This window comes from Polistes fuscatus, unplaced genomic scaffold (assembly GCF_010416935.1).
Source record: "Polistes fuscatus isolate 324 unplaced genomic scaffold, CU_Pfus_HIC Scaffold8, whole genome shotgun sequence".
Taxonomy (NCBI): domain Eukaryota; kingdom Metazoa; phylum Arthropoda; class Insecta; order Hymenoptera; family Vespidae; genus Polistes; species Polistes fuscatus.
Window position 1 is genome coordinate 7,348,598 of NW_025113162.1, and position 22,112 is coordinate 7,370,709.

At 34.1% G+C, this 22,112-nt stretch overlaps 1 protein-coding gene and 2 long non-coding RNA genes across 6 annotated transcripts; 2 read left to right on the forward strand and 1 right to left on the reverse strand.

Annotated features, from left to right (window-relative positions):
• Nucleotides 1–9: 9 nt before the first annotated feature.
• Nucleotides 10–16,165, forward strand: LOC122525174 (monocarboxylate transporter 3). Of its 4 annotated transcripts, none has more exons than XM_043647848.1 (11): nt 10–117; nt 12,262–12,562; nt 12,721–12,864; nt 12,959–13,164; nt 13,263–13,491; nt 13,582–14,036; nt 14,166–14,394; nt 14,475–14,650; nt 14,838–15,060; nt 15,157–15,404; nt 15,524–16,165. In XM_043647848.1, the coding sequence occupies exons 1-11, from the start codon at nt 16–18 to the stop codon at nt 15,671–15,673; spliced, it is 2,463 nt and encodes an 820-aa protein (XP_043503783.1). In that variant the 5' UTR covers nt 10–15; the 3' UTR covers nt 15,674–16,165. The 4 variants fall into 4 exon arrangements, with proteins under 4 accessions (XP_043503783.1, XP_043503784.1, XP_043503786.1 ...); XM_043647849.1 differs by having other exon boundaries at nt 13,600–14,036; XM_043647851.1 differs by lacking the exon at nt 10–117 and adding an exon at nt 3,552–3,584.
• On the reverse strand, nt 354–1,240 carry LOC122525175. The gene is made up of 2 exons (XR_006305724.1): nt 1,107–1,240; nt 354–1,003 (listed from the first exon to the last, which is right to left on the reverse strand). It is a non-coding gene; the product is annotated as an uncharacterized LOC122525175 (long non-coding RNA).
• LOC122525177 lies at nt 6,082–8,627 on the forward strand. Its single transcript, XR_006305726.1, has 2 exons — nt 6,082–6,314; nt 8,560–8,627. It is a non-coding gene; the product is annotated as an uncharacterized LOC122525177 (long non-coding RNA).
• Nucleotides 16,166–22,112: the final 5,947 nt, after the last annotated feature.

The following is a 22,112-nucleotide window of genomic DNA, read 5'->3' on the forward strand; positions in this document are numbered from 1 at the left end:
CGCCGCGGCGCCGAAATGGGCCCTGCCAGTAGTCGAGAACAAATCGGTGAGCAGATTGGTGATGACGATGGCCTGCAGATCAATCCTAAGAGCAATATCATCGGTAACAACATTATTGTAAGTATTAACCGCTTAGATTAAATAATCTTCTTCTCTGTTTTATCCTCCTGTTCGATTATTTCATTCGTTTCATCGAATCACACCTGTGACACCTTGTGCATTGTCATTTTAATGATAATACCTTGACATTATCATTAGCGTTTCATTAATATGCCGTTTAGATGACCTTTGATATATTATATACCTAGATTGTGAAAAAGAAAAATTGATTTTTTTTATATTTAATTATTTAGTTATTGTTCAAATGTGTTTAATTCAGTTAATTTATGAAATAACTAAGTATTCGAGGCCAAGTTTATACTACATTTTATCTAACTTTTTTTTTTATGAAATAATTACATACCACACGAAATAACTATAGGTGTTCTAGTTATTGTATCATGTTATTTCATTACACGTCTATGCTTCTTACATTTCACTGATAATGTACGCGCATTTTTAACACTGAACGGTAAAGCCTTCAATTTTTCAACGAACTTTTCCCCGGGTCAAGTAGATTTTTACGAACTATAACCCTCGATAAGTTTGATCATTATACGTTCAAAGTCGACAGATCAGTGCGATTAACGAAATATTTGTTTCTAAAGTGTAGGAAGAGATAAAAACGGACAATTACGTGCATTGTTGTATAAACAAAAGTTGACCCAAAAAACTGGGAGATTTGAATTTCAATTTCGTACTTCATTATATTCGTATAATCAAGATTCTAGGGATATGTTATTATAAATCACTAGAAATTCCTAGTATCTTTTCGATCGAACCACTGCAACGAAACAAACACAGGATCAAAAGTCCGCATCGCGTGTACGGTTGATTCTCGGAAAAATATATTCGTGATATATTTATGGTTGCGAATTTTTCAGTTCACTCTGATAATATATCCCTGTTAACAAAGAAAATAAAATCAAAATTATTATTCCAATTGATCGTGAGCTTGACTCACAAGTGTTTTCAAGTTTATCGTTGATGATTCTTTTCGTCCTTACCTCGAGTTTCTGAATCGTTTCGACCTTCCTCCTTTTCCACCTCCTCCTCCTCCTCCCCCTCTTCCTCATCCTCACTAACTTCGTGTTCACATCGTAAAGGTTTTCCGCGAAACGTGACTTGTGTGCTATTATCCATCGATCGTGAAAGAAAAAATGAAGCTTTCCAGCTACGATTTTAAAAATCGATTTATCCCAATAGTGGAACGGGACAATTTTCTTTTTGTATTACGTAACGTTCAAAAAATTTCCTGTAAAATAAAACAGAGAATAATGTAAGCTCGTATATAACTTCGACTAAAATGTCTAATAATTTAATGATAATTCGTAACTGGTATAATTTTACGCTTATGAATTGAGAGAAAAGAAAAAAAAAAAGAAAGAAAAAATATAATGTTTCATATAAAACCTTTTATATGATGAGCAAACAAAATGATGATGATGATGATGATGATGATGATGATGATGATGATGATGATAATGATATTAAATTATCACGACTATTGACACAGCTTGTATACGTCGAGTTTTATCTAATTTAATACGTTCAATAATTTTCATATTGCCATATTAACGACCTTAGGTGCTTTGTGCGTTCAGTCACGGGAAATAACAACGTTATATTTATTTTTCCGAGTCATTGAAGAAATGCATTAGCAAACGAACGAATAACAATTTTCAATTTGGTTAACATTTAATATCGTACGAATTCTTTGGCTCTTTTTTCTTGTTTGTTTTTTTTTTTTTTTTCTTTTTTTTTCGTACCAATGATCTTCTTTCTCCTCTCTTGAAGTTTTCGCACATAGAACAAAAATTATGGGACATTTTTTCTATAGAAGGGAAAAATAAGATAGCAAAGTCTTTGTTTAAAATATCAATTTCCTTTATTTTACGTGCTCACTATTTTTGTTCACTCAGTAATATAAATTTCGTATTGTTCCGTATTGTTAAAATAAATAAAAACCACATATGAGAACATACAACGTAATATAAATATATCAACAAATTTCTATATACGAATTTGTACAGATATAAACACCTCGGGAAAATTGATTTTCACGTAAAGCTCCATAGGATTTTGATTGGAACGTACAAACGCAAATACGAGAATCGTCCAATCAAGAATCAGAGGAGCAATAGAAATATCTCTTTGCGCATGAACCTTTTTCTATTTTGCAAATGAATCTTTTCTTATTGTACACTCGAAGTATTATATCCTATTATCATGGATATGAAAAAATCACTCACTAATTTTCAAAAAATCAAAATTCAAAATAGAAAATCATATAAAATAACTCTTTCAACGATATAATATTCGATTTATGTCAATTTCCTTATGTTTATTTACCCTGCATTACTTTTAAACATCGCACCTCGATGCGAATAAAAAGCACTTTCGCGGTGCGCCGCGTAAATTGTGCGTTAGTTCGTACGAAAGGAAGGACGATTGGTGGTAATGGCGGTGGTGGTGGGGGTAGCGGTGATGTCAATGGTGGGAGAATATATATAAAAATAAAAGAAAAAAACAAAAGAAAGAAGAGTGGGGGGAAAACTCGGAGACACGATGATAGGGGGCGGTGGCACAAAGCGCAACGCAATCGAATAAAATACATGCAATGAATCTTGAAATATAACGAGAGATAGTAAAAAACGAATAAATAAAACGATTAAATCTTTCCAACGAAATTTCCATATTAATTTCAATCGAAACGAAAAAGTTCAACGAGAAAAATCTTAAATTGTAGAAATTTGTAGAGAAAAAAAAAGGTCAGGATTGAAATTTAATTTGAATATTGCAACAACACAACGACAACAACGACACAACAAATATAATATTACGCCTAACGTAAAACGTTTAACGCGTTAGAATTAATAATGGATGGGAATGAAAAAAAGATAAAGAGAGATGGCAGTCGCATTTGTGGAATAGGGAAGGAGGAAAGGGTGTGTGGGAAGGGGAAAATCGGACAAGAGTCCACGTCCAAGCTTGACGATAAGTCGATGATCGGTGGTGAAGAGGCGCGCATTTTCGTATCGGTCGTTTCACGTTGAGCAGCTGGACGTTGTCCAGTCAGGTGGCACGCGTCCACTGTCTCTTTTAATATTTCACTTGACTTTTTGACTATTATCATCTAGCATTCTCTTTTTCTTTTTTCTCTACATTTGTTTTCTCTATTTTCACATTCTATCCAATGTTCTAATTTCTTCTACACAATTCACGCATTGTGCTTTATCAATATCGTTCGATCGCGCTTCAATGCAATAGATTTTCTATCGTACTCCATATATTTCGCATCGATTCTTCCTTTTTAATATTTTTCTTTATTTTTTCCCGCGTTTGTGTTCGTTGGTTACGTAAGTTTCACGTATCGTGGCCTTTTAATTCGTTCAAGATTTTTCTTTCCATTTTTTTTTTTTTTGAGTGTCGTTTAATTCGTAAGTTCGATCATCCTAAAAATCGTCATGTCACCGAAAAGCAAGGTAAGATGGTTTTCTCTTTTTTTTTTATTATTATTATTATTATTATTATTATTAGTTTCTATTTACTAGTGTCAGATCTTCTTTTTCTTCTTTTTTTTTTATTTAAATAAATTGTATTATATTATATTATTTATATAGAGTGGTAACACAGAAACGTCGTAAGAAAGTTTGGTAAAAAAGTATTTATACTCATCTATTTATTTATTTATTTTTCTTTCCCTTATTTTTAGACTTCTTTCTTTCTTTCTTTCTTTCTTTCTTCCCATTGTCGTTGCCTTTTAATTTTTTATGGGAATTAATTCACATATGATTCGTACATTGGAACGCGACCTCGTGACTTCGTTGAATTTTGAGACAAACGGAAAACGATTACGAGAAATCGTGGGCGTATAATACGTTTTTACGAAGTAAAAAACAAAACCAAAATTTCATTCTTTTTTTCTCTCTCGTATTAATAAATACCATATGAAATTTTGGATGAAGTAAAAAAAAAAAAGAAAGAAAAATAATGCAACGAGAAATATCGACTGCAACGAGTTGACGATCATTTTAAACGAAAATGTGAAAAAAAAAATAAAAACACACATATCGACGGATACGAATAGAAAAAACGGATGCATGCGACGCGATGAGGAAACAGATAAATAATACTTTTACGCGAGTTTAGTCAATTTTGTTAATTAACAAATTGCTAGCGTAACGTAACACATATATTCGGAAAACATTCTCCTCGAATTTTTGTGTTCTCTTCATCTTCTCTTATCTTTAATGGGGAACGTTTTGTTAAAAAAAATAAATTACGAAACGAAGAAGAAGAGCGGATCTAAAAATGGAAAAAAAATATTAAACGAAAGAAATAAATAAAAAAAAAAAACAAAGAAAAAAAGTTAAAATATATATGAAAGAAAAAATATGCGATAGAGTTAGTTAGTCGATATTTCACCATCCGGTAATCTTTTCCAGTTTACCTTTTATCACGTGGTAATTTACAACGTTGCTCGTGACGAATCCGAGATTGAGATCTACTTTACGCCATACGAAGGGGCCTTATCTTTTGAGTGTTTATTAGCCTCGTTATCGTTCTCTATCGATGTCGAACAAATCTCTTTCTATCTCTGTCTCTGTCTCTCTCTTTCTTTCTTTCTTTCTCTATCTTTATCGTTTTCTCGAGCTACGAGCTGGAATAATTGATTGCCGATTACCTTTCACGTTACATTGTAAATGTTTCTAATATATTTCAAAAACAACAAATTGTCTACAAATAAAAATTGGAATAATAATTATTTATTTCGGAAAAAATAACTTAACGTATCGATGAATCATCGTAATATTTGTTTTTCTTTTTCTATCGAGAAAGTTTTCTTTATAATTATATTTACAAAGTAAAGTTCGTTCTCTATTGTATCTTTCGATAATAGAATTTTGAATAGGTACGAAGTTCCCAAAGATTGTGCTTTTGTCATTTTTAAATGAGAAATAAATGACCGATAGAGATAAATGTTTATTTAATTTTCCCTCATTTGTGAATATATTTTTATGAATATAATATAATATACGTATAATTATTTCACGTATTTAAACATTATTATCATTAAATATTTATTTCCGGAATTATAGAGAAAATCAGAATGATGAAAGTTTCTTATTAAAATTAATTCAATTTTAATCTATCTCACGTCGTTAAATTGAAATTATTCGCGATGATAAGAAAAAATAATCAAATAAATAACAAATACTATTGAAAAATGTTCAACTTTTTTCTTCTCGATAATTATTATTTACAACATAGAATTTCCATGGAACTTTACGTGAATGAATTTCAATATCTGAACCGCGTAGATCGAATTTTTTTAATAGAAATATAACATATTAAAACACGTACGCATGTACATACATACATACATACTTCCGCGAGATGAAATGATTCCCGGAATAAGAAAGGAATGCAAAAAAAAAAAAATTACGTTCAACGCGATATAATAATATCTCGGAAAAGTCGAACAATGGTGGACCGCAGAGAGAACAAACGTGTGATTCATCATCGAATGGAACAAACGGGGTACATTGCTCTTCCTTTGAAAAGTGCGCGCGAGCGCATTTAATCAAGCAAGCAAGCAAGCAAGCAAGATGGCTAAACAATTTATCGGTTTATTTCATCTTGTTCGCGTTACAGCTATCATCGCGGTCCCCTTTTGAACAAACTGGAACAACAGGATGAGTCTAGAGTAGTTGATAAACAATAATCGTTGTTTTACGTCTGACAGAATGAAAACAAAAAAACAGAAAACACCCCGTGGGTCCTAAACAATTTGATACGAGACCTCAACTCGATTTCTTCTTTCATTTTCTTTTTTTCTCTCTCTCTCTCTTACTTTCGTTCTATCTCTCTCTTTCTCTCTCTCACACTTATATATATATATCTATCTATTTCTTGGTCACTTTGTCTCTTTGCCTTTCTCGTACGTGACATCGGTAAAGCTCCTACATCAACAAATTTTTCCGTGAGAGATGAGAAGCAGATGGTTTCGCGTGTGCCTAGCCAACCAACCAACCAACCAACCAACCAACCAACCAAACAACCAACCAACCAGCCATCCAGCCAGTCTCTCTAATTGTCGCGAGTTATTATCTAATTAATTCATAAGCGTCATCATCGAGCATACGAGAAGCATCCGTGGCATATACAAGAATCGTCGTTCGTTTTGCAGAGTGCTTCGCGTGATCAAACCAGTTGATACGATTTTGTTTTTGTCCGTTATAATAACGATCCCAAAGGGACGGACGCGTGTCGTTTGAATCAGTCTCTTCTTCTCTTTCTTTCTCTTTCTCTTTCTCTTTCTTTTCCCTTTTTTTATATATATATTTTCTCTTGATTTTTATCGAAGCATTTGTAAACAAAAAAATATATATGTAAGATGCAGTACGTAAGTATTCGTTCACAATCAATTAGCATAAATCTTCGTTTAGTTTCATCTGTTTAATATAACAATACGAAATTGTTTATATCTACGATTTGTATGTATAATCAATGAAATTGCAACGTGTCGGTTATAAAAAAAGCTCGTTGAACGTTCTTATCGAAGACTACTAACGAAAATCAATCGTTTGTTTCAATTTGAATACTATGAAATTTACGTCTAACGTTTTTAACTTGATAGATGCATACAATGATATAGATATTCTTCCCTCCCCCCCACTCCACCCCCCCACCACCACCACGAATGAGAAAAAATATTATTTTTTTTGATTGATCGAAGTGCTACATTTGTTTATAATAAAATAAAAATTGCATGCGACTTATGACCGTAATGATGATGATGATGATGATGATAACGAATGAGCAACTATATCCGATGAACACGCGCGCGCATATTACGATCTCAACTGCAAAGACTAGATCGCGTAATTTACGTTTATTACGATCTATAAAATGATCCCATTATACGTTTCCTAATGACAGAAGTGAAATTTCATTGATATTCACGCGTTTAGCCGTTTCTATCGGCTGTGTTTCCAAATTTTCCTAGATAAATTTTCATTGTTTTCGAAGAAGATAAGAAAGAGATATCAAAATCAATTTGGAAATCTTTCTGATTTTGTATCGTTTGTTGTTCGATAAATGAGAACAAAGAAGAAAAAGAACAACATTATTCTACAAATTACTATCATTTTTGTATAAGAAAATCTATGTCAGCAAGGACTTCACATTCTGATTAATGTTAATTAACCTTCTTTACTCTCTCGAGCTATATTCACGCGAGACCTCGACGTATCTTGCTCATAGCTCATCGCATTCATTCTTCGAACTTGCTAAACAAGAGTGTTCGAAATGTGTACTAAGTTTATAGAAAATATATATATATATATATATGCATTCTTCGCTTCATGTTATTCCAATGAGAATAATACCAACTAAGAGAATGAAATAGCATAATAGAAACGTTATATGTTTATAGATTAACATTTACCTTGAAAGCACAATCCTGTTGTAATATACCATAGAGGTTTTGCGATTAATTTCTGACGAATCGAATGAGTACATTTGAATTTCCCGCTTTTGTCCCTTTATCCGCAAATCTACGGCATTCCATTGGCTCATATCGTAAACCTTTCTCGATACTAGGTAACACGCGACTATCGGACGAGGTAGAAACTACACAACAATAATACATACAAACTGTTATCTAACGTTGTCGCGTGTTCTCAAATGACCATTTTCATTAATACGATAATAATTGGACGAAGAAAAGTAGCATCAGGGCGAGTGTATTTTTAAGAAACGGGAATACTCTTAATTGTCATGTTTCGTTTATTAGAATAATAAAAAAGGCAATTAGTATGTAAAAAAAAAAAAAAATAATAAAATGGAACCATGCCGTACCGTATGCCGTCATGGACGATCACGAAGCTGTATAAATAGAAGTCATAGCTCATTTGACAAAGAAAGAAAGAAAGAAAGAAAGAAAGAAAGAGAGAAAGATAGAGTGTGTGTGGCATCTCTCACGTATATGCGTGTGCAACAGTGGCGTGCATCGTAAACGTGCGTTGGTCGTCCAATGCAGTCCAGTGGCATCGTCGTTGTAGACGAGTGCAGTTGATGGCAGTACTGCGCTCGTCACTTCGAGAGCCGGCAAAAGCGCGTGCATATTTCTATCTTTTTCTTGACTACCTACGTTCGCGTATATACACGAACGTAGGGTGCAAGAGAGAGAGAGAGAGAAAGAGAAAGGAAGAAAGAAAGAAAGAAACAGAAACGATCACTAAAATACACTTTCCTTGTCTTACTTTCACAAAAAGGAAAATTTTAGCGAAGCGCGTGCATATTTCTATCTTTTCTTGACTACCTACGTTCGCGTATATCCACGACGTAGGGTGCAAGAGAGAGAGAGAGAGAGAAAGAGAAAGAAAGAAAGAAAGAAAGAAACAGAGAACGATCACTAAAATACACTTTCCTTGTCTTTACTTTCACAAAAAGGAAAATTTTAGCGAACCGTTTGGGCCTTCGACCTTTTCGTAAAGAAAGAAAAAGAAAATAAAATAAAACGAAAGAAAAGGAAAGAAAAGAAAGAGAGGAGTGGGGACGAGAAGAGACGACCAGTTTTTAGTTCGAAGTACGCCAACAGAGGGAGGGGGAAAATAGTGTATATATATATATATATCTTTCTCTTTCTCTTTCTCTTTTTCTTTGGTCTTCTGTTCTTTTCCGTCCCTTTCCTACCATTTCTAACGTACTTCCCCCCACCCTTTTCTCTTTCTTACGCGTTCATTCGTTCGTACGAGTAAGCTGGCTCAAGCAAGCGTGCTCCTATGTCAGTGCGATAGTAACTTGCACCGAGTGCGGTATTACGAGGAGGAGAAGAACCGTGTAAGAGAACGAACGAGCGAGCATGGCAGCGGATTACGACGAGTGATATACTCTCGACGGACGCGCGCGCGAATTTTCTCGTGTGTGTGTACCGAGAGAGAGAACCTAAAGGGAGAAGAGGAGTTTCATTATTTCTTTACCTTTCTGTTTCTTCTCTTTACCCTCTATCTTTCCCTCTCTCTCCCTCTCCCTCTCCCTCTTTCTTTCTATACAGTTGAATCTCTTTTCGTTACTCGTTTCTCTCGTTTCTCGTTTCTCCCGTTTCTTTCTTCCCCCCTCCCCTCTTCTCTTCTCTTCTCTTCTCTCTCACAACGGGTATATACTACTACTACTACTACTACTTTATTCTTTATTCTTTCGCGATTCTTCTCCTTCTCTACTACACACCCGTGTTTCCTTAGCGGCGCGCGCGCGCAGCTGCGCGCACTCTACGAAAATAGAACTCTTATACGTTAAAAAAGAAGACCCGAGGAAGGAGCAAGGAGAAGAGTACTATAATACTGATCGTTTAGAATGTCGCGCGTGTCGCTCAACAAGTCGCAGTACAGCACGTACGGCTCGCGTCGCGTGCGAAAAATCAGCACGGTATGTATTAGAATGAGTTTAATCCCTTTTCCTATCCCCCCCACCTTCCCTATCCCCCACCCCGCCCCCTCATTTCTTAATAATAACTTATACACGAAGATCACCGATTTTTCATTTGATTTGATTTGATTTGATTGAATTGATTTTTCTCTTTTCCTTTGGGAGTGTTTTTCTTCGTCTACCTTTCGAACGCACGCATGCACGCGCGCACACACACGCACACATACTGCATCTTTCGTCTTCTTTGTTTCTCTACGAATCAGAAAGCGGGAACACGTGACTAGCCTTGACAGTCGACGCACTTTTAATAAATATACTTTAGCCGAATATACACATACACACACACACACACATGCACGAGGAGTCTCGTCGTGTCACCAATTCGTTTGAATGTTCCTCTTATTCTTCTCTTTATCGATCTCGAAAAATATTACGTTCACAATTATTGTTCTTAACTTGTTTAACGTATTTAAATTTGTCCATTTCTTTTTTTATATCTCGAATAATAATTGGTTAGGGGTGGAGGGGAGGGGAGAGATTTGGCGGCGGTCATTTTAAATACGCGTTAAACGAAGAATAATTATTTATTCGTTAGTCATCGATAACGACGACGAAAAGAAACAATTTTGACGAATTCTCGTAAACTTGTTTATCGTAAACGTTCTTTAAATTGACTATTTTTTATTATTATTTTATGTACTAAGAAATGATTATTATCGTCCTTATTTTACGCGCGTTTGCGAGATGAAAAGCAAGGAATAAAAACAAGGTCGCGCCCGTTAGCAGCTTCGTGCCTCCCGGCGTTAGGTGGCGTCGTAACATTGGCATTTCTAATGACAGCGAAACAGCTGATCGACTGACTTGTTTGTGACCTTCTACTACTAAAAACTTTGTTACCAGTCACATTCGTCACGAATCGTTTCAAGAACTTTTTTATACAGCGCGTCTTAGATGGCAAATAACATTTATCGATCGCTATATAGATTGTTGTTCGAAATATATCTTAGATCAATCGTCAAATTTATAAATAGAATTTTTATACACGCCATCCGTCCCCCTTCTCAACAAGGAGGAGGTGGGTTCTCACTTATATTTTATTTCCGAATGGAAAAGACTAGTACCGATAGTGAATAAGAATAAATACCCAATATGCAAAAAGGTTTCTAACAACGAGAATCGTTCTTGGTATCTCATATCCTACCCCCATTAGCCGTGCATTCTAAATTTAATTTCAAATGTTATTAATGTTCCATTTAAATAACGGAAGAAGAAGAAGAAAAAGGATAAGCGTATAAACTGTTAGAAGCGAGAAAACGTCAGTAGGTAGTTTCCTTGTTTATACGGAAATATGGATACGAGTTATATTTCGTAGGATAAATAAACAAAACGGCGAATGAAACATCCAACAACCGAGAGAAATGTTTAATGCGCTCGTAACTAGCCGCGTTTATCACGGCTCTTTTGTAAACGATCAATTTAAACACATTGTAATATACGCGTTTAAAGGCGACACAACAATTTGTATAACATAAATTATATGAATAATTTTCGTGAATAATATTTGAAATCATTTGAAAAACAATACGCTCTACCTAACCGCCCACCCCCCACCACCGCTACCACGATAGCTGAAAATTTATCGTAAATATTGAAGAGATCTGATTGGTCGTTCCTCGATAGCAGTAACTTTCAGCACTTTATGTAAACGGTACTTTACCTTGAATCTCTGGCGTTTAATAGTAACTGTACGCCGTTCTTACCGATAAAATCACATGCTATGCATTTAATATCTTTGCTTGCATCGTGTTATAGGATAATCTCGTTGCGGTGCAAAGTTAGCCACTGAAAATCTCATATTACGTTTTCTTGTTTGCGAGAGAGGTTTGCTTTTTAAAATTGACTCGTATCTCATCTTTTTTTTTTTATCATACATATATATTATTATTATTATTTTATTTCTCTTCGAGGAAAAAGAAAGAAAGAAAGAAAGAAAATAACAATAATTTTTCGAGACGCCATTTTGTTATTTTCCTTTTATTTTGTTTTCCTCGTTTCGACGAAGCCTCCGGCAAAATTTATTTCACTCATTCACTCTTTCTCTCTCTCTCTCTCTCCCTCCCTCTCCCTCCCTCTCTCTCTCTCTCTTTCACTCTCTTTCGAGGAAAAAATATTGCGTTCTGCAACTTTGCAAGCCGAATGCACTAAACCAAAGCATCGGTAAAGCGTTCAAGGTGAACGATTGCGTTGTGTTGCTTCGAAGAAACAAGGACACCCATTGGTTTTACATTAATATACGTATATACGCGTTAAATATTCATTTACACGACGATCAAACTATATGCATTTTTACGTGCAAGGTCATTGAACTTTTTTTTATAGAATGTCATACAATAGAAATGTGACAAACATTTTAGTTATAATATAAATAAATAAAATATACGTTTATACAATAATCTTCATGATGAATTTGGGTAATCTACAAAATTATATATATTATACTAACCAAAAGTGTTCGTGCATTTTTAATTTTTAATTAATATTTCCATAGTAAATGTTTACAAAAACAATTCCCCCCCCCATTATGCAGTTTCAATGCACACGAACTTTTGGTTCATCCTAACATTGTTATATTGTTTTGAAAGAAAAAAATGTAATTATTATCAGTCGTGTTTGTAAATGATGCATAATTCGGTGTTATTTATTTTTTGTTGTTTTTTTCTTTTCCAGACGGAGAGCGAATACTCCGTAGAAGAACAATCGAGGTTAACTGGAGCAGATGGTGCGGCAGACGAAACTTCCCCGGAAGATGAAGGAGGATCATTGTGCGAATATCATGACATACCACCACCTCCGGATGGCGGCTATGGCTGGGTGGTTGTGTTTGCTTCGTTTATGTGTAACATGATAGTGGATGGGATCGCATACACGTTTGGAGTTTTCCTTGGCGAATTCGTTAAATATTTTGGGGAGGGGAAAGGCAAAACTGCTTGGGTCGGTTCTTTACTCTCTGGCATGTATCTTAGTGCTGGTATGCAACATTTGATACTTATTGTTTTCTTTCCTTTTTCTATTTACACTTATAAAATATCTCTGTCTCTCTTATGCCATTCTTTCCCCCCCTTTTGTATTTGTCATTGCATTTCTATTTTCTCTTTTTTTTTTTTTTTTCTTCTTTTCTCTTTACAGGACCTGTTGTCAGTGCACTGACTAACAAATATGGTTGCCGGGCTGTATGTATGGCAGGAAGTTTTCTAGGTGCAGCGGCATTTGTACTTTCAACATTTTCGACAAGTGTAAATATGCTTATGATGACTTATGGTGTGATGGGAGGTCTGTAATAATGCAACGAATGAATATTTTAACCTAAGGTTATCATTTCTTTTCACATTAGTCAATGTATTTTCTTTTTGATGCTTCATTTCAGGTATCGGCTTTGGTTTAATATATCTTCCTGCAGTAGTTTGCGTAGGCTATTATTTTGAAACCAAAAGATCTCTTGCTACGGGCATTGCGGTATGTGGCTCAGGGTTTGGCACGTTTGCATTCGCTCCTCTTGCCACCATGCTCTTAGAAACGTACAGTTGGAAGGGGGCAAATTTAATCTTAGCAGGCCTTATTTTAAATTGCGCAGTAAGTAAAGAATAATGCCGTTAAACGAATTATTTTCTTTTTTTTTTTTAAAAATATCATTTCAATTGTTCATTTCCTTATGAGATTTATATTTATAGGTATTTGGTGCGATGATGAGACCTCTGGAGTATCCGAAAACTTCTTCCGTAAAGCCATTGTTACAAAGAATGGCAGAGGAGAAAAGGTTTCAAATGGAACGTGGAAGTATAGGTGGTTCTTATTTCATGGTACAATTACCAGACGGGTCTATGGAGAAAAGAATGAAAATGCCTATTAATATTGATCCGGGTGTACACTCAAGCTTCAATTTAGATCAATTAGTGCCTGGTAAAATCTTAAATGCTTGCCTATTTAAAGAGCAACCCTCTTAGTAATGTAATTTAATGTATAGCTCATTGTATACTCATGAAATTAAAGGAACTCCTTTAACACCAGTTCCAACGGTGCCGACTCTACCCACTATATCGGAAGTCAAAGTCCAAGAACACTCATCCAGTGGAGCAACCAGCAACAGTGGAAGTATGGATTTAAAAAATATTTCAAACAAATCGAGGAGCAAAATTGTTATCGAGAAAGAAAAGGACGCTGTAATCGAGAAAACCGAAGGTGAAATAATCAAGCCGATACTTCCGAGAAACGCCTCGCAGCCAGCTTTTACGACGCACGTGCAAGGTTTGCCTAAAAATGGTTCAGTACCGTTCTTCGACAGAATACGCAAAACTAGTACAGGTGAAAGATATAAGCCAAGTTTAAGCGCTATTAAGAATTCTAGAACAACCTTGAATTCCAATGGGGATATCAGAAAAAGTTTGCATTTAAGGCTTTCTACTAGTAGTGTATTAGGATCTCGTAACAACAATGCAGAAGTTGAGGTAATATTCTATAATAATAATAATAATAATAATAAAAATAATAATAATAATAAAAAAAAAAACATTTGTTTTAATTTCAACGATTGGTTTTTTAAACTTTAATTAATGTTTCGATTTCTTTTCGTTCAGGACGGTGAAAGCATAACATTCACGACAAGTACATCTCGTATCCCAAAGGAAAAGCCTTTAATGGTTCGTCCTTTATCAAGAAAGGATATATTTTACAGTGGCAGTGTTGTTAATTTACCAGAATATCAAAGTCAAAAATCTCTTGCTAATTATCGTCAAAGTGTCATATCGCTTCCGAAATCTGTACGCGGTGATATCAAAGATATAGACATAGAAAAAGCACCTCAACGTGAGTTAATAACAAATAATATATTTTAAATAATTATTTGTATACCAAATATACTAATGTTATAAAATGTAATATTTCAGAACCGTTGTGCCCCTGCTTAGTTTTACCTGATTCGTTTAAAGAAGCTTTAGCCACAATGATGGATGTATCTTTGCTTAAGGACCCAGTTTTTCTTCTTATTGGAATAAGTAATGTATTTGGAATGGCAGGATTATATGTTCCTTTTGTATATCTAGTAGATGCTGCTATCTTAGATGTGAGTATACAATTTTTCTAATAGGTTTAAATAAGATTTAGATAAAGTTTAAAATATTCCGGATATTGAAATATTTTGTACACGATCTTGTTGTGTTGTACACTTGATCAGAAAATTATGTACAGAATTATTAAGCAGAGTAATACGTTTTTATATATAAATTAAAACATTCACATTTTATTTTCAGGGAATTGAAAGCAACTCTGCATCATTTTTATTATCCATCATCGGTATAACCAACACAGTGGGTCGTGTTGCTTGCGGATATGTAGCAGATTTTCCTCAAGTCGATTCGTTATTGTTGAATAATGTTTGCTTAATTATATCTACCCTTGCTGTAGCGGCAACACCATTTTGTCATTCTTATGCATCTTATATCGCCATGAGTATATTCTTTGGCATAGCAATATGTAAGTAACGTTAATCCATAATATTATTTCATTCGACACATTTTGAAATATAACATTATTAATAAAAAATAAATTGTTTTTTAAATGATACTATAGCTGGTTACATTTCATTAACGTCGATCATATTGGTGGATCTCTTGGGATTGGATAAGTTGACAAATGCATTTGGATTGTTGATATTATTCAGAGGAGCTGCTGCCATTGTTGGCTCCCCATTAGCTGGTGCTGTTTACGACGCAACACAAAGTTACAGTATACCATTTTTCATGGCAGGATTTTTCTTCTTCGTAAGCACGATCACCAGTTTCATGGCACCTGCCATGAAACGGTGCACGACGCCGCAGGTTCGTTCATTTGTATACCCGTTTTTATTTTACGTTTGTACTTATATCAAATATTATTCATTTTTTTTCTGATAAGATTATATTATATATATATAATATGTATGTATATATATTTGTAGACACAACCTGTGATATTAGATACGTTGACTCCAATTGACGAGGATATCGAGGAAGAAAATGAAGAAGATATACCGGAAATTGTTGAAACAGCACCCTCACCTCAAGATCTACCGGAAAAAGAAATCAAGCAAATAGAATCGGTTTTATAAGCAGTTATTATTAACGCGTCTTTTTTGTATGATTAGAAAAAAAAATGTCGCCTTCACTCCGAGCCACACTGTGATAGGGCTGCTAATTTGAGAAGTTCTCACAAAAGAAGAAGAATAAGAAGATGAAGAAGATGAAGAAGAAACGTTTATTTCTTCGTTACGTATTTAATGTGGAAAAAGAAAAAAAAAAATAATGCACAAATCGATCGAGTATACCTGGTGACATTTTTTTCACAGTCTTCTTCTAAACTTGCGATATACTATTACTATATTTCATTCTCCTCCCCCCGCCCCTTCTCTTCTCCTCTTTTATTCTAATTCTATGAATGAGAGATGAAATATTACGTAAGGGAAAAAAAATATCGCCAGGTACAAAAGCTGTTCTTTTGCCTACGTCAATAATAGATAATAGATAGTGAAATTTATTAACTTAATCAGTATCGATCGATCAGTATATACGAATTGAGAGAAGAGAGAGAGAGAGAGAGAGAGCGAAAAGAAGAAAGAAAAAAAATAACGTTGAAAAAAAAGCGCTTTTGCACTTGCATATCGAGCAATCTTGAAGAATAATAATTAAACATATTTATAGTAATTTTTAGAGTATGGATGCTACGATGACGATAACGATTGACGATGATAATTTACCGTCAGGGGATGGTCAATTTCAATTCGTTGACTGAATTTATTTACGTGGATCCGATATGTCACGTTATTATACATATATATATGTAGATAGGTAGATAGTTAGATAAATAGTTAGATAGATAGATAGATAGTTAGATAGATAGATAGATTGCAGCCACCGATTTCACCTAATGATGGGACAACGAAAATACTTTCGCGATTATTATTATATAATTTGCTCTCATATCAATGTAATCTTTTTGTTCGAATCTGCTAAGTTCAATCAACGTCTTTGACGATTGATCGTCCTTTGTCGATAAAAGATCGTAATTATTGACAATTTATTATTGAACAACTATTTTTGGTCACTTCCAAAGAATATGTATTATGGTAATATACATATTACATCTACGCGAATTATAATATGGGCGTGCATATATGTATATTATAATAATAGTAATATTATTATTAATAATAATAGTAATAATAATAATAATAATAATAATAATAATGATAATGATAATAATTATATTAATAATATTAATAATAATATTAATGATAATAATAATAATAATAATTTAAATCGTTCGTGAGAAATATTTTTCTTGTACGCGGGACAAATGTACATAAAATGAAAAAAACAAAAAAAAGATAAAGAAAAAGAAAAAAAGAAGCAAATGGATTAAAAATTATCGTACGAAACGGAGAGAAAGAAAGAAATAAAGAAAGAAAGGTAAAAATAAAGAATTGTTGCCGATAAGAATTTGTAAATAATATTTGTAGAGTAATGTAATATAGCGTTATATTATAATAACGAAATTATCGTAGGTGAGAAAAATCTTAGGGAATTAAACGAAAATTTTCGTTTTCTCTAGAAGAAGAAGAAGAAAAAAAGGAAGAAGGGGGGCTGTCCAACCATTTTTTGGCTTCCTTAGGCCATATTCGGAAAAAGGGAAAAGAAAAAAACAAATTGTCTTTCGGGCCGTTTTAATATTTTTAAGTAAAAATTAATTACTAAAGTATTGTACGAAATTGAAAATTATAAAGAAGAAAAAGATAAGTTTATAATTATGTTTGGGTCTCATTCATTACAGCGCTGGAACGCATGAGGCTCGGCGGCGGTCCGCGAATATTGGACAACCTCGCTCCAAAGATAAAGAAAAATAATAAGAAAGATAGAAAAAACGAATTAATATAATAGTTATTTAGAATGATGATGGAGTGCTTGTTCGATCGGTGCATAAAAAACACACAATTCGATTTGATGATTATAAACGTATTTTAAAGTTATATAATATTTGACTAAAGGCCTAGACGACTTAAAACGCGAAACGTGAAGCAGAGCAATAACTGTTTTTTTTTTTAATAACAGTAACAATAATGTACGCTTTAAGAGCTAATTAAATAATTCATTATAGTATTGTATAACTTTGTAATAACGATTTTTTTAGTATATACGTTTATTTTATTTTTATCATAATAAATAAACGTTTGAAAGAAAAAAACACAGCTCTTTATTGCGTACAGATTTTACTCGAGAAAAAAAAAGTCGTCGGTGCGTTGTGCCTTTTTTTTTCTTTTTAATTGAAAAAAAAATGTGTATTTTATTAGTTTGTTCGAAGTAATATTAATATCGTTATTAATATTATTATTCCTGCTGCTCTGCGCTACGTGTCGCTCCGAATGGCGTTTAGGTCCCAAAGGCAGTGCCCAGGCGAGTCCCAAAAAAATCCTAGGGGGTTTTTATTTTTTACTTAAGCGCGACTATCATTAGAGACAAATTCTTCTTAGACACGCGATGATTATTCGTTGTTTTTTTTTTTTTTTCATTTTTAATGCGATTTTTATTTCTTAACCGATTTTAATATACGTATGTATATAATATATAATTATTGTATACGCTTGTTATCAATGCATACGCCCATGGTACCGAGTATACACACATACAGATAATCATATGTATGTGTGTATATATATATGTATAGGTAGGATAACAATACCGTGAAACTTAACAACACAACAACACTTATATAAGAGTTCATTGAGAAATTTCTTCGTTACAAAAATGTGAACACGTTTTGTGTGTACCTTGTATATATATATATACACGATTGATAATTAAGCGCAAACATGTATACACGAGAAACACGGTTATAAAAAGAATTATCAATGAAATCAATGATAGGTGAGAAAAATCTTGTAATATGGCTGATATAATTTGTAAAAAAAAAAAAATGAGAAAATATCGCCAAAGCATAGTTAAAAGAAAAAAAACACAAAATAAGAAAAACAAAAGGAAAAAAAAAGTGAACAATTCTCGCAATCACACCGAACGCTACCGCTCTTTAACGGCTAATTATTATTATTATTATTATAATAAACGCTCTATTATAAAGATCTATTTGCTACACACATACAAACACATACACACACGTGAACACACTATATTATAAATAATATATACGCTACCCACGCGTAGACGGAAAATATAATTTTTTCTTACGATTGTTGTTGTTGTTTGTGCGAAGGACGGATCCCGTTATACGGTGTTATCTTGTAAACGAATCAAATAATTACTATGATGCGTGTACCGTGTACCACACATCATGATTTCGCATGGAAGAAGAGCGTGTTTAAGCTCGCGTCTCCTACCCCGTTTATTATTACTTATTAATATTGTTGTATTGAATAAAAACAAACAAAAGAGAAAAAAAAGAAAAATAAGAACAGGAAAAAAAAGGATAAAAATAAGCGCGAAGGGGGCATGAAGAATGATGCAAAGTGTGTGGTATGGATGACGAACTACCTAATTTATTATTGACGCCCGTATGCGTTTTAAAAAGAGCGTCGTAATTAATTGTATATTTGTAATGTGTTTGCGATGAGAGAAGAATGTCCACCTCCTCGAGAAAGAAGAAAAAAAAAATAACAAAAAAAGAAATGCGTACGCGCGTACCCGCGTACGTAATGTTAACAAATAATACACACACATACATACACATATACACACTCACATGATATGGTACAAAGCGGACAAAAGATTAAAAAAAAGAAAAGGAAAAAAAAATGAACAAAAAAATTAAGAAAAAAAAAAGTGAAAATGAACAAAAAAAAAATATATATATATATATAAGCAAAAGAAGTGTATTAGGTGACGTTTATCGAGATATTTGATGAGAGGAAATTATGAATTTTTATTATTGAAAATCGAGGCTTGTTCATCCTTTTATTGTTTTCCGCATGCATTTCCAACCCTTTAGTTTGTCGTTCCCCGTTATCACGCGACTTTGTTGTAAATGTATTCTCTACAATGAAAGAATGATGAAGAAAATGAGCGAATGATTGAATGAATGAGTGAGTGAGTGAGTGAGTGTGTGGTGTGTGTATGTGTGTATGTGAGAAAGAAAGAGAAAGAAGTAGTATCACTAGAGATAGAGAGCTAGAATAGTGAACGCTGTGTTGCCTTGAAGGGAAGGCCAACTGATGACCTTGGGACATTGAAAAAGAGTCTGAGAGAATAGAAAGTCGTCCGTTGTGATTAAATGAAAAATAAAAGGAATCACGTACGTTTTATCGACTATATTTGGTACATAATATGATGATACGAGAAAGTACAAGAGGGAATTTAATAAAAAAGGTTAATGAACTCGGCGAGATCAAAAGAGATATATCACATATATATGTGCATCAAAATAATTTAAATAATAAGATTGAAGAATATAAAAGCGACGAATAAAATATCGCATCGGTAAGGATAGCGTGAATTTTAAATAAATGCATAATAAAGTGTAATAGAAATACAAATAACAAAGAAAGACAACGAGAGAAAGAGCAATGGTATTATAACAATAAAATGATTCATCGAAATTATTCAGAATTTGATAAAATAATTGTGGGAACGTAACAAGGTAACGAGAACAAAAAAAGACAAACGTGACGCAGAGACACGAGCCTCCCAGCCGTCTAAGAATATCTGCCATCATACGGTGTTTCTTTTCATTTCTTTTTTTGGGTCCAAAATGGCGTGTATTCTGGTGCACGACCTACCTTAAAACAAGAACTATATATATCTCTTTCTTTCTCTTTCTTGCTTTTACTCTATTCGTGAACAGCTAGAAAAGAAGAAGAAGAAGAAGAAGAGGAAGAGGAAGAGAATAAATGAAATAAAAAAAGGAAACATGTAAATCAAATGGAAAATCGCGCGATGTATTTTGCCGCGAATTCTGATGTGTTGTGTGTTATCATCATCGTCATTCGTCGTTAGTGTTCGTCGATAATCGGGTCTAACGAATCGAACGACGAATCCGAACGACGAATCGAGATTCGTTGGCGAGTTGGGGCGAATGGGCCCGAACAATCACGACAAGGGGGTGATCGCGAGGGTAGGGGTGGAGGGCAGCAGAGTCGTGCTGCGAGAGAGCGTGTGGGACACCGTAAGATCCGTCGTCCATATTATAACCACTTCTCGCTCGATGCGAGAAAGACACGGCGGTGATAATATCGTTCTCTCGCGCGTCGTCGTCTCTTTTTTTAATCTTCTATTTAGTTCTTATTCATTTGTTTTCCCTCCATATTCGCGCGTATTTATTTTACGCGCGCGCACGCACGCACCTGCGCACTCTTTTCTCCTTTCTCTCTTCTTTCTTATTTTTCTTTTTCTTTTTCTTTTTATTATTTATTTACTTTTCCATATTTTCTTATTAATATATATATATATAGATTTAAAATATGTTTCTCGCATACCACCGTTTTACACCAGTCTTCTTTCTCTCTTCGATTATAATCGTCGTAACTTGAATTTGATATTTTACAAATTATTTTCTTTTTTTAAATTACATCTCTCCGTGATTTAACACGGAGAGAAAAAAGAAAGAGCGAGAGAGAGAGGAAGGAGAAGTTAGGAGAAGAGTTTTCGGTGAAAAAGAAAAAACAAAAGGGTTTTTTTACCTGCATGAGCCTTAATGCTACGCGAGGCGCCACCATTACTACGCGGGAGCTTTAACGGTAAGTTGGCAAACAAAAGCTTTGCTTTCGCATCTTTCATAGATGTATTATTTATCTTATTATGATCGAAAATATTATCGGATTGATTTTTCTCGATAACACGGTTTCAATCAATTGGAAAAAAGGGTTTCGTTACCCGCCACGTGTAATTGGCGCGCGCGCGAATTAACACACCACCAACAGAGCTGTGTATGATATAAAATAGCAACTATATAGACACGAGATCGTGCATGGCCATCGAACTCCGATGATAATAATAGAACGGACAAAAATATATATGCTCGGTCGATGAGATGCACAGTACTTTAAGTCTTGGTATATATTTATGTGTGTGTGTGTGCGTGTGTGTTTGTGTGCATACCTACACTCGTTCGCATATGGATGCATTTTTCTGCCATTTCGTATCTCCGTTGGTTTCCTTTGTTCTTGTACAATTCGTCATTCGATTTAAAATAAAAATAATAATCTAAATTCTTATGGATATAAAAAACACCATGACAAATCAACCACCTAATTATTTTTCTAACGCGTCAATTCTAATCATCAAATTTGTTTTCTTCTTTCTATGGGTTTTGCGTCGGGTTACGTCACACTTGTTAGAGATATGAGTTGCACGGTCTCGAAATCGTGTTTGGAAACGGGTTAAGGAGTTATACTCTTATGCGTGTATGTTTTTACTGTCTCTTTCTCTCATCTTATCCGTTCTCTTGACTAGAACGAGTTATCGGACACTCGCCTTCCGAGTTTTCCCTTATCGTTTGGAATTCGAAAGTCGCTTCCAAAAGAGAAGGCCGAACTCAATCGAGTGCGA

Excerpts from the sequence above, each read along its gene's own strand:
- LOC122525174 (XM_043647848.1), top strand. The coding sequence starts at position 16 with ATGGGCCCTGCCAGTAGTCGAGAACAAATCGGTGAGCAGATTGGTGAT. Across the intron at positions 118-12,261 it reads TCATCGGTAACAACATTATT|ACGGAGAGCGAATACTCCGT; the intron begins GTAAGTATTAAC and ends TTTCTTTTCCAG. Across the intron at positions 13,492-13,581 it reads TTTAGATCAATTAGTGCCTG|GAACTCCTTTAACACCAGTT; the intron begins GTAAAATCTTAA and ends ATGAAATTAAAG.